This window comes from Balearica regulorum, chromosome 12 (genome assembly GCF_011004875.1).
Source record: "Balearica regulorum gibbericeps isolate bBalReg1 chromosome 12, bBalReg1.pri, whole genome shotgun sequence".
Lineage (NCBI taxonomy): Eukaryota > Metazoa > Chordata > Aves > Gruiformes > Gruidae > Balearica > Balearica regulorum.
Window position 1 is genome coordinate 13,926,842 of NC_046195.1, and position 13,418 is coordinate 13,940,259.

General features: G+C 40.3%; 1 protein-coding gene across 1 annotated transcript in view; it reads left to right on the top strand.

Annotated features, from left to right (window-relative positions):
• Positions 1-515: 515 nt before the first annotated feature.
• The window catches only part of TMC3 (transmembrane channel like 3), a 34,092-nt gene continuing 21,189 nt past the window's right edge, over positions 516-13,418 (top strand). The window contains exons 1-2 of the mRNA XM_075764121.1: positions 516-907; positions 11,736-12,516. Coding sequence (XP_075620236.1) covers positions 12,407-12,516 — 110 coding nt within the window. The 5' untranslated portion in view covers positions 516-907; positions 11,736-12,406. The remainder of the gene's footprint in view (positions 908-11,735; positions 12,517-13,418) is intronic.

The window sequence follows — 13,418 nt, forward strand, 5'->3', positions numbered from 1 at the left end:
CTTGCTTAACTGAAAATATTTTCTTTTGAACTTTTTGTTTGCTTTCTCAAGAACTGATTTAAATGTTATTGAGGATAAAACATGTTTACCAAGGGAACCCGTTAACTCTGATAGCAAGCAATAGCCAAGGAAGTAACTTGGCCACACGGTGGAGCTTTCTGCTCTCTCTGCAGGAAAAAATGGTCAGAAGAGCTGGCTGCCCCTGCCAGACTCCTCCAGCTACGAGCGAGGTATTAAATCCTGAAAGTTCTCCTGGAAATGCCGTTCTTTATGGTGATTTATGCTTATATGTGTAACGAGAGGTGTGGATGTGGATGGCCTTTCTTTTTGTTTTTTTTTTTCTTCTTCCCCCCCGCCCCCCCCCCGCCCCCCCCCCCCGCCCCCAGCACTGGAAACTGCATCTAATGGTGAACTTAATTACCAATGCATTTAATTCAGACCAGCAAATTCCAGTTTACTTCCAGCATTATTGTTGCACTCTCAGCCTACTGTCACATGCCGATGAAGGGGTCCTCAGCCTATTCATCATCCCTAGATGCATAAAATTGATCACGCATATACATTTATTTTACAAATAAAAGCAGTATACTATTCTCACCCTGTCTCCTCACTGGCCTTCTGCCTACAAGGAGCTCGTTATATGCTTTGCTTTCCTCCAGGCTCATCTTGTATAGTACTTGACTTGGATCACGTTGAAGGGAAAGGCTAAGGACCAGCAGCAGATGCAGGAACATTACTGAAATTGTAAATCCATCCTCATTAACAAGAAGTCCTTCCAGAGTGGATATTAAGACAAAGAGCTTTTGGCATTTGTGCAGACTTAAGGGAACATCTGTGTTTGTGATGGCAGATTTGTTGTGTGGTAATAGAAATGAAGCCTCAAAGGAAAATCCTTTTGCTGATAAAAGTAAGACTACTTTGAAAAGAAGTAACTTCTACTAATGTTGGGGTTTTTTTCTTTCTCTCCCTCCCCCCCCCCCCTTATTTATTTTTGTCATCTTTTCTTACCTATTGGTAGATATGGCACCCCTTTCGAAATGAGTGCTCATCTTGAAAGAACTCATTAGATCAATTAGACCAATACTTTCAGTGGTTCTGTTCTCTCACTCACTTTTGTGTGCTTTGAATTAGAATACAAATTTAAGGTCTGTCTATGTGTACAAATTGCACAGGCTGAATTAAATAACTTCCTAACTTGGAGTTGGTTCAGTTTAATTCTTTAGGCATTTAAACCAGTTACCCAATTAAACAAATCAGTCTTAGTTACAGCTAAGATGATTTACAAGTATAGAAAGAGATTGCACTCTTTAATTAAACCTGTAAAAAAATTTACCTAATTCCTTTGATACAATTTCTATGTTTAGGTTTCACCTTGGAAACATTTTTAAATTATGAAAAGAACCACATATCTTAAAACCTTAAGAACATATGCTTTTTAAAAAAAAATGTGTGAAAATTAAATTTTGTGACTAGAAGAGAATTTCATGATCACATTGTAAGCAGGGAAAGACAAGAAAGGGGAGCAAAACACGAAGCTGATCAGTTTAATTTTGTTGTGCAACATTAATGAAAAGCTAAATATTAATGACAGGTTGTGAGCCACAATCCTATTATCAAGGCTTAAACTGCTTTGTATAAGCCTTAGAAGCTGTCCATATGCATTTTTGTAGCACATATCAAATCTTAGATGAGTTAATTTAGCTAAACCCATGCTGTCTATTATAGGGTTTTCTCAAAGCATTCCACCTACGAAGCATGTAAAAATATCATGAGATCAGTGAACACAATAGACAAACTTAAGAAAACCAGCATGTGTTTAATGTGTACTGGCAGAAGGGGGACAGTCGTTACCGCAGTATCTGAGAAAGTCTCTACACTGCTTATACAATTTGAGGTTTTTTGTCTAACTTTTGGGGCTTAAACACTCCACCTCTGTAATCTCATTGATAACCTTTAATTCAGCATCAGAGTAAGGCTTATGTATTTGCATCATGAGGTCCTTGGAAAAAGGACTATTTGAAATATAGAGATATTGCATTTTTTTAGTATTTCCTTGGTGGTAGTAAACTATATTTTGCATTTTTTGCATTGTGTTTATAATCCGTTTGCACTGAGGATAGCACACACAAAAGCCCCCCAAATCTAAACATGCAAAAAATCTGAGATCCTTACTCTGCAAAAATGGCTTAAGAAAGGATCTTCCCTTGAAGATGTGAGTGGTCTGTGCTGTCTTCTAAAAACTAGGCTATGAGCATTTAATGCAAAGGCTATGGATCTGACTTACCATCCACTGAATTCAGGGGTTAAAATGTGATTTTTATTCATCATTGTAGCATTGCTTCTGAATCACATCAATTTAGAATACTCAAAAGCTCTATAGCTGTGTCTTTTCCTTTTGAGACTAAAAAGCTATTATGAGAAAAATTATGTTGAAAAAGTGAGGGTGCTAATGGATTATTAAATGTCTGGGTTAACCTTACTAGAGATGTTTTCATTGGGATAACTTAATTTAATACAGTATAATAGAATTTTCTAGTATATGTTAAAGTCCAAATGGTGATGTGTGAAAGCAAAGAATGAAAGTCCCTTTGAGAAATCTGCTTGAAAGCTGATTATTTGAAATTGCTGAAACCTTATAACTCCTTATTCCCGTGATGAGATAATGATATAATTTAGAAGCGAGTGGCTTAGTGATATATGTTTCATTTAGATCCTTCCTAATAGGTGACATTTATTGAAAGCTTACTCTTGAACTGTGTTCCATGCCTTGTGCTATCTATCTGCCTTGGAGCTGTTGGACACTGTAATTACATTGTGCTTCATTTCCTGTATGTGAAATTTATGTGAAAATCCTTTCATGGTAGGAAAGTACAAAGTCCAGATAATGAGAACATGACAACGTATAAGATTTAAGATGGTTGCTTAGATCGCAGCTGGAACTGCCGGTGACTCAGGCGCTTTCAAGGTCATCCAATACGTAGTGAGCTCAGGCAGCACAGCGCTTTTAATACCGTATAAAATAAAAACATTTTGCTACTTTTAATAAACATCAATCTTAACATCATTATTCCTAGAAATTGAGGTGTGTCTTACGGGTAGAGTAAGAAGAAATGCTGAATCTCATTGTGTTGAGTTACCATGGCATTTAGCCACTAGCATGCTGTCTTTGCATGATGAGTATTAAGAATAGCTTTGTGCCAGGGCATAATGTTTTGAAGTCTCCAAAGCTTTGATATTTTATTACACTTTCAAAGTTTTCCCCTTGGCAGTTTCTTGATGGTACTAGATGTATTTTTTTAACTAATGTTTTTCTTCATGCCAATTTTTGTTCCCCTTTAGAAAACTCTTGTCGGTAAATCATTATGCTACCAGTTCCTCTCATCACCAGCCTGGCCTACATTCCATCTAGAGATAATCAGCTGGATTTGTTTTCCAGGCTAAGGATGTTGTATATCTTCATTATGCACTGTTGACTCTGAGGGTTTGTGGACTTTGTCTAGGTAGCATTTCCGAATCTTGTTTTAATACTGCAAACCTTTTATATGCTTGGCTGTCTTTGCATTCTTGTCATATGCTTGATGTCCTAAGAAACAGAAATGGGCCACAAGACAACCACCAATAAGCATGTTGGCCACTGAAAGCAACATTTGATTTGCTTTGCCTCCTTGGTCTAAAGAGAGGAAGTTTCCTCCAAATTCCCTGTGGGAAAGCTAGAGAGAGCAGCTTTCCCCAAAGAACAGAGCTGGATTTTGGTGAAGCCTTTAAAGTCTGATCTTGGGAAGACTAAAAGAGTTTGGGACTGAATAAGGAAACAAGAAGATGAGTTTGACAGAGGAAGCAGGTACATTTCCAAGGAAGGGAGGAGGGGACCAGCCAGACCTTGAAGGAAACATCCTGTAAGAGGTACAGGCTGTGAATGAAGTCCTGCAGGCGGATCCTGTGGCCCTTAAAAAACTCTCAGGCAGTTCCTCGATGGTACCTTTCACATAAGTCCATCCTATTGTTGAAAGGGATGAGTCCATCTGACTCCCTGCATCCTCCTGGTTCATTCCCACCACCTCTCTTGTGCTCACGGTAAGGATTATGCTGCTGAATCATAGCTGAATAAAATAAATGATCTGCTGAAAACTAATCTGAGAGATGGGGAGAGGCAGGGGATTGTCAGATGTATTACAGAGAGGTGCTGTGAATTCAAGTGACCGTGTAACCACAGCCTGGTACACCTGGGCTTTCCTGTGGTGATGTGATACCCTGGAAAGCGAGTGCGGCGAGTGCATCTTGTTGCAGACAATATTTTGAATAGCTGTGTTTAGGTTTTTTCCTTGGACAAAAGATGGTTTGTTTTTGCTAATGAGATAACTGTTGTGTATCTAAACAGCCTCCTAGGCGATGCAGTAATAGAATTAACATAATTCCTTATGCAATAAATTAAGCAGATCTGGACTTCCTCTCCCATTTTTTTTGTGAGCAACTGGTTTGTGAAAAGGTTAGATATTAAATGCAGGTGAAGTAATCTTATGATTTCAATGCTAAAGGCCCTCTAAAATTGGGGTGCAATTTTAGGCTGTAAAATAGAGTGGATGTTACAAAAAGCAAGGAAACTAGAACATAGATTTTTGTGGATGTTTGCTCCAGCCACCCCCCACCTCTGCCAGGCTTTTGACTTGCAAGACTTTCCCAAGTATCCTCACTCTAGAAATTCTTAGTCAATCAGAACTGTTTCTTGTATTAAATACACTGTCACTTAATGTAAAGTGTCACTTTAGGAGCAAATAATTCTGAAACGGTTTATTATAGCAGTGTACACTACAATAAGAACTGAAAGACATGTGTAAAACCATGATCTGAACTCTCCAAATCTGAATTTGTCTGCTGTCAGAGCTATGGCAAGGTATGTTAGTATCCACCTTCCTTCCCCATCTCTATCCAGCTTCTACTTCCTACTTGCCCTATCTCTTTAATCCACCATTTTCCGAACAGGCAACAGTAGCTGGGAAGGTTCATCTCCATAGTATCCCCTTTGCTCAGCTTTACACGTAATACTTCTGATCCATCTGAGAAGGCAGAACCTAGCTTTTCCAGGACTCTGAGCTCTGTTATACAAGGGTACAATTGTAACTTGAACAAATCTTTATTTTAAAATTTATTTGAAGAGAAACCTGGCTAAATGTATTTAGTTATTCTGTTATTGCAGTTAATTTCCCTGTCTCCCCTTTTAACTCACCCAGTGTTTCCCTTGGGAATGCTAAAAGTGGAGTTAGTTTTTCATATGATTAACCTATAACATGTGGATTGAGCATTCTTCCCTAAAACAACATTTCCAAAAAGTTCACTGGAGGCTTTAAAATGAAGCCTTAATGCTTTGTATTTATTCTTTTTTTTTTATCAAACCTTTAAGACACTGGGAATTTAACTAGCCATTTTGTAATAATCAGAAAGCAAATGTTAGCCTCTCAGTTTCAGAACTGTATTTGGTTCTACATATGTTCCGGTAGAAAGCTCTACCATCTTCTTCCCCCAACATAGGATTTCAGATTCGTTGCTCTCAGATATAAATCACAGACCTCTCAGATGTCCTGCTGCTATTTATTATTTCTTGTGTGGGATGCAGCTGGAGTTATGTCACCAGGTACATTTCACACTATATGTTTCATTGCAGCTTTTAGTGCAGTTTCAATATTCACTAGTATTGTTCTTCTCTCTTTTACTGGACATAGTGGCTTTTGCCTTTTCAGAAATACAATATCAAGGAATTAATGTTCATGTCTAGATCACTGCAGACTCAAATAGGATAATTTCATCAGTGACAAACTGCACTGATTTCTGTGTACAAAATGTGACCAAGTACTAGAAATTGTGTTTCCCTTCTCTTAAATGAGCCCTTTGGCCGATAAATCACAGTACGTTTTGCAGTGACATTGACTTGACAAGAAAAGTGATGAGTACGCACCCTTTTTTTTCTTCTTACTCTGTAACTCTAAGTAGCTGATACAGCCTAAGCATTCTTCTAGCAGGGGAAAAGTATGGTTTTCTGAATCCCTTGGTTTGAGAGACAGAATTCAGTTCTTGTACTTACTCAGTGCATGCTTTAAACACTGGGACGCTAGACCCAAGTATCGTAATCTTAATTCCTTTAAATGAAGATGGTTGTGGTAACTCTGTGTGGTGCTCAATCATGTAGTTCTACGCTAAGCATGTGGGATAAAACTTTGCAGGGACTTAGACATGGCATAAACATGTAGCGCCTCAACCCTCCCAGATAGTAGAAGATCTGGGGAAGAACAAGGAGTCCCTAAAGAACTTGACCAGTGCAAAATCGAGCTCGAAGAGATCAGGAGGAAGTTTAGAGGCTCGACTATTGGTGCTCAGAAGCCCTTGCCTTGGCTGAAAAATTGCTGACTGCTCTGTTTCAGTTCTCCCTAGCTGAAGAACTTCATCCCATGCATTTCAAAGTGACGCTAAGGTCTAACTGAAGGTGTAGGTTTGGTGAACATTAGAATGGTGCAAAGCAACATTCTAATGTTTGGAGGACAATGAAAATCAACTTGAATTGAACCAGATCTAAACTTTCTGCATTTCAAATGTTGACAGTTCTTTTCTTCCTCACCCTGGGCTAAAATGACACAATCTTATGGAAGAATGTGTTGCCTAAAGACCCTTAAAAGCAGTTATGCAAATTCAGGGTTTAAATCTCAGTCAAAAATGAAAAAAACCAACACCTAAACCCTGACCAGTGCTGCTTTCTGCCATTATCAGTTCCTTAAACTTTTCCTCTTTTCTTCTAAAATGTGGAATTTCTGCTTTTTATTTACTTATTTTAAAATGTTCTGTAATTATCTTCTTCATTTTCACTGACTCCTAGGCCTGGCTTGTAATGGCTCACGTAAGTCTGGAAAATAATCTGGTTACAGTGCTTTCAGAAAGGTCTCTGGTGAAATGAATATGCCTGTAGGATGCGTGTCATACTGCTGGATAGACAAATCTGCACAAAATACAGATTCTCTTGTAGCAGAAGGAGCCACAGCCTTGAAAAAATAAGTTTTTTTATGGTGCCTATTACTTTCCTGCCACCCGAAAGCAGAGAGCTGTAAGTCACAGGGGCTGCACGCCATGCGAACCAGGGCAGTGCTGCAAGCCATGTGCATCAGTTGACCTGGCTGTAAAAGTTGGTGGGCCCTGCTCTGCCCCACCAAGGGTGCTTGGCTCTGCTTGTGGCTCTTCTGTTTCTCCTCAGCCCCTCTCTGCTCCCCTTCTGTCTATCATCAGCTGCTGTCTTAGCATTAGGCTTTAAAACACTCTTGACAATTTTCTGAACTTGATGTATTCTGTTGTGGATTGTATTGTTACAGAAATTTATATTTTAATAGTCATGACACTCATCTAATGAATAAAAATAGTCATCTTATGATGATGTAAGTTAACTGCACAGGGAGAGCTTTTGGAATGGAGTATCTTTTATGTGGGATGTGAATTCACAAAGAAAATTGAACCATGATGGGAGTATTCTCCTTGATCTAAGTCTGATAAATGTCAACAAGAGTTATGAACATGCTGAAATAGAAGAGTGAAACCTCCTGTGTGAAATTAAACTGTCCAAACAATCTTGTGGGGAGACAGTGATTTAGCAGAGTTCAGTAGATCAATTTTATTCTCAGTAAGTGAAGAGGATGGCTTTGGCATTGTTACCCTGGAAATCCCATAACTGCTCTTATGTCCAGATGTACATCTATAGTATCTCTGGGGAGCAAACAGGTGAACTGAGATTGTAATCTGAGAATGGAGCATCTTTCTTTGAAGTCCTGCTGGGTTGTGTTTTGATTTGAGTTTCTGCAGTTCTAAAAGTAAAGGTCCTCAAACTAAGAGCAGTTTTAGTGTTTTCACAGCATCATTACCTATCACGGCTTTCTACAGGGTTGAATGTTTTTAGTGCTATTGATAATTAGTTCACTTAAAGGTGCACCAGTCTCCTTTTTTCAGAGTTTCCACCTTTTCCCCCCGTCTTATGTACTTAAGAATCTGGAGGGATAATATTCTCTTTTTACAGAGATGACTGGAAAACTCAGCCCTTTCTGAATTTTTACCTTGGAATTAGGATCAGCAGTTTTGTGAATCTCCAAAGCAGGGAGATTTTTAAAAGGTCCCGGAGTTTAATGGCAGTGCTGTAAAGACGGGTAAAATTTAAACTGAAACTCCATGGGAATGGACAAGCGTGGAGAATATAGCCTGCTGTTTGCCTGAATTGTCAGTAAGCAGAGTTCACCAACCTGGCTTTTTCCTGGATAAGTGTTTGAAAACGCAAAATGATCCCATGGATCAAATGTGAGGCTTCCTATTACGCACAGAATGCTGCCACTGTAAAGTTTTGCAGTAAAAGGTTAATATCCTGGTTTACATCCAGTTAATGGCAATTGAAATCAAATCTATAACCCCCGTGGTATCCATTCACAGTAAAGCAAACCCCAGTAGGTTTCTGGCTTCAATAGAGCATATTGAAATGGGCAGCTGGGTGTTCTGGCTCCTAAACTGCTTGCTGAGTTGAAAAGCAAAACCCAAACCCTCTTTGTGCTCCGAGTGAACGCTTGAGCTCTTCAGAGAGCCCATTGCAGGGGTCATGGGCAACAGAGGATGCCACCAACTTCAGGGATAAGCACTTGAAGCTTGTCTTCTGTTTTCTCTTAGAAAGAACTCTGCATCCTCCTGTCAGATTGGGCTCTGAATTCATGAGTCTCCTGCTGCTCGTTGTGCTTTTAGTGTTTGCTAGTAACTTCTGATTGCGTATGTGATTCCAGCACTGGCAGCATTAGAGCTATATAAATGACAGGCTTAAATTGTCCCTTTGTTTTTTAGACTTTAGGCTTTCTTCTAACAAAAGGAAACAAAATTTATCTTCCTTGTTGACGTGTTAAGATATACTAGCTAATTAAATCTATGTAAATCGGTAATTTTAGCATTTTCATGTTTCTGGTAGTGTTATACCACCATCATATTAAAGGATACTGTTTTATCTGTGAAATGTAGTGATCTCTGGGAACTACCAATGATGTTAAGTCTTAATCTCTCCAGTGTGGTTCCTTCAAATGAAAACTAGGGGATCCCAAATCTCAGGGAAAAGCGGGAAGTAGGAAAGGTAATACAGAGGGAGAAAACAGCTGAGTTTCTCTCCTGTAGTTTCTGGAGATCTAGCTTATGCTCTCTGAGGGATTCAGGACGTTACTGTGTCAAAACCTACCTTCTGAGTGTACAGGAATTGTCTTCAGTGAGGTGTCTGTCTGCAACATGATTTTAACATTTCCGCACATAACTGGAATAAGCAGGAAACTAATGGATGTCAGTAGATTGGCCTGGCTAGAGAAGCACTTACTCTCATGAGCAAAGGGAGCAGAATCTGCCCCCCAATGCTTGCTGCAGGCCCAGATGCAAAGGAATAACTGCAGCTAAGAAAATACATTTGAACTGACATATAACTGCTTTTAAATTATAAAATGGATGGCATATCTTGCAGCAGGTCAAAATAGCGGTGATGTGGGCATGTTTGCAGTATGCTCTGAGCATCAAAGCTTTAAAGGGCGTTTCTGGCATTCAGAATAGTTCCTCTGTTTGTTTTTCCAGCTGGAAAGAGGTGATAAGCCTTTCAGTGGAGACATGTTTCTGGCCTGATACGTGTTCCTTTTGGCTGTTTGCTTTCACTTGATGAATGGTCTGACACACAGAGAGGCTAGGAGGATGCTGCTTCTATCCTCTGATCTAGAAGCCAAACAGGAAAGCCATTCCAAGGCTGGTAGATTTAAGTATGGTACAGATAGTTTGATACATCAAAGCTCTAACAGCCTCTATTTTACAGATTTCACTATGAAAAATAATAAAATGCAGCACAGAAAAAGTAATATTATTATGGTCCATCCGTCTTGGGAAGCTGGAAATTGGAGCCCAAACTCTTTAGTCTCTATTGTGGCTAAAGGAGGTGTGTACAGGAGATGCTCGGAATGGAGTTGGGACTAGCGAGTTCAGTTCAAGGGAAAACACATGTAGGAAGTAGAACAAGGCTAAGTGGTGTTTTTACTAGGTTTAAAAGTCATGCATATGTGACAAAAGGGGGAGTGAAAGGGGTGGTGCAGAATACAGCTGCCTGGTTTTACTGGACTCTGAATAGGGGCATTAGGGGCATTTCTTTACTATTTTGGTGTTCTTGTACTAATGGAACTCCCAGATTTCTGGGGAAGCTTCAAACAAGATACACCTGGGGCTCTGGGCTTTACTATTGACTACATTTTGGAAATGTAGAGCTGTCCTTATCTAAACTGATCCTTCCTTGTCATCTAAAAAGTGCGGAGTGAATTACACCAAATGGACTTAATCTTTCAAAACTGTAAAACCATGCAAGTAACTCTCAGAGTATAAATAATGAGGCTTGTGACTAATTAGCCCCTTAGTTATTTAACTGAATAAGTATAGTACAACAGACGGAACCACGAAAATGGAAAAGTAAAATTTCTCAGCAAGTGGCAATATTTTAGATTAACTCAGGGCAGATGAAAAAAGCAGCCTGTGCTATTATCTACAGGAAATTTAGCCGAGAGAACTCGATGTTCTTTCTTGTCAGAGGCTGCAAATAAAAGTTAACTACAAGAGATCATTGATTTATGTAACTGAAACCCTTGCTGTGTCGTGCACAGAGCTATTAAGGAGAGAAAATGCCAAGTTAGGATCAAGTGAAAACTCTCTGTAAACTCTTCCTTTCTCTCCCATGTTCTGAGCATCAAATTATAGCCATAGAAACTACTCATATCAAGTTTTCTTGGTCTGTTTTGCTCTGTTTTAATAATATGACCCAGAGTACCCACAATTTTGATGATGGAGAAAGGCACTGGAAATTATTTTGACCATGTGTCAAGATTTTCAGCTGCCCTGGCAAAGCTTGGAGCAGTCTATGCTGTCCCGACAACCCAACACCAGTATCGCAGAGATGCTGACAGAGAGGTGGTGTTGGAGCTGACTATAGAAATGGTGTCAGAGGGCTCTCCACCATGAAAATACGACTGCTGGCAAGTACAGTATGTCAGTTGCCCAGTAGTTAATCTTGGATTAAATAGATGGATTACTTTTCAGTAGATGTAAACTGAGTCAAAGCTATTGCCACTGTATTTTTGAGACATTTGAAACTGAAAATTAGTGGTTTGCTATCGGTTTTATCACACGCATGAACACTTTGTGTGAACTAGGAAGTTCATGTCCATACGATGTTAGCTAATGATGTAATATGTAAGCATCATATGATAGGCACCGAGTGCATCATTCCTGTGAAATGCAGAAATGCTATCCTTATTTAAGGATGGAAAATGAGGCATAAACATGCAAGAATTTGCCCCAGGACATACAGAAAGCGAGAGAAGGAGAATAGTTATTTAATACAGGGTCCTCAAGCTCACAGCACCAGTCCATTTGTTGTCTTTTGAAGTTGTTATCTGTGTAAAATATACTTTTAGTATCTATTAAATTAATCTTGTAATAAAATCAGTTATGTAGCGGAGGCGAAGAAATGGGAAATGAGCATCAGATGGTAATGTTTTCCAGTGGTTTGAGCTCAAGGAATAACCGTTAATTATTATCGATAATCTGGTTTACGCTTATTGTAAATGGTAAGGACAATACAATAATTAATGGAATTGAACGTAGTTAAGATATTACAACTATCAAGAAAAAGTGAATTGCTCGGTAATCTGTACTTGTCTGAATAGCAGGTATTTTGACTACCTCCAAGAGCAAAGCCATAAATTGATGGATGGAGGCCACGTGGAGAGGTTGGGGCCAGGGACAAGGGAAGCAGCAGCCACTTGTTGTGCCAGAGCTGTCCTCTGGGAGAGGACCTGGAAGTCCTGCGGGAGAATGACGTCGCATTTTTTTCTATTAGTAAAGGTCAAATGCAAACTGTCTCACTTTACCTGAGCAAGAACGTTCTCTCAAGCCCATGAAGCAACGACGTCAACAGCACGTCCAGCACATTCATCGGGAACATCACCCAGAGCCAGCCAGCGCGGTGAGGCGGGATGGTGCCCTGTGGGAATACCTCACTCACGACAAGGGAAACTTGGCTTTGAGTTAAGGCCCGCAGCTGGCCCACCCTTGGACTCTGCTCCCTTACCTCACTTCTGGGCATCTTGCTTAAAATCGCCCTGGCCAGGGCTGCTGTGCACTGCCACTTTAAGGCGTGCAGAACTGCCAGGCAGCAGGTCCTCTCCTCGGCTGGAGCACCAGGCGCAGGCAGCAATCCTCTGCTCCGCAGGGCTCGCAGTCACTCGCTGCTCTCTGCTTAATAACATTTGGCTGCTTATGAGACATCTGACCGGCGAGCTAAAGGCTTCCTTCTAGCTCGGCAGAGTTTCACCAGGTGCTGGCGGCAGCTGCCACCATGGCAGCAGCGACAGGCTCTGCTGCGGCAAAAACTGCCAAGTCCTGCAAAAAGTATCGGACGGTGAAGCGGCATGCCGGCATCTACACCTACCAGGAGCCACCCCACAGGTAAGAGACCTTCCTCCTCTGAAGTGTAAATCTGCCTTATCTAGCACGGAGGTGGGATCTTGTCTTTTCGCTTTCATTTGGACAGTGTAGCAACGTGAAAAGGAGCATGTGAAAATCATTCTTCTCTCTATATTTAGATGTGTTTTAAACCTCTCTTTTGTCTTCACAAAAGTCATGCTTCATACTGTACATAAAACAGTGTAACTCCAATGTGCTCAGGGTATATGGCAGGGTAAGAAATCTCTCTGTCCTTTCTCTGTGTATCATACATTTCCCTTGAATGTCGCCCGTGAGCGAGGGGACAGGACCGTGGATCGATCGTCTGATGAAGTATGTACTTTGAATGTTCTTACAAGGTATGGTTCAGGTTATGATTTATTTATAAGTGATTAAAAGGTATTGCTTTTTCAGCAAAATTGCGGGGAACGTTCCCAAGTACACAGTGATACAATTAGAAAACTTCGTGGCTGGTGGTTGTTGTGGTACTTCAGATCTCGTCATTTTGTTCACGGGCGAACAGTCCTACAGGTTTTTAGACCTAAGACTCTGCAAGAATGAATATTGCTGCTGTTTCATATACAATACCCTGTTTCAAACAGAGAACTGAGAGAGCTGTAGCTTAGCAAATGTGGTGACAGCATCAGAAAAGATGATTTAGTAATCATCCACAGAATTCTGCATCAAAGCACATGAATCTTTTCACAGGGACAAGTAATCCCTGGTGTGCGGGGTCCCACGCTCCCATCCCCCACACGCAGGGTGACCACATTCTAAGCCTCTGTTCCCCTCATTCTAGCAAGGAAATATTTTATCATTATTACAATCAAAACAAAAGACCAACATCATGTGGCGAATAAATGAATGTTAAGTGCCCTTGCTGGAAATGTTTAGATAGCACTTTG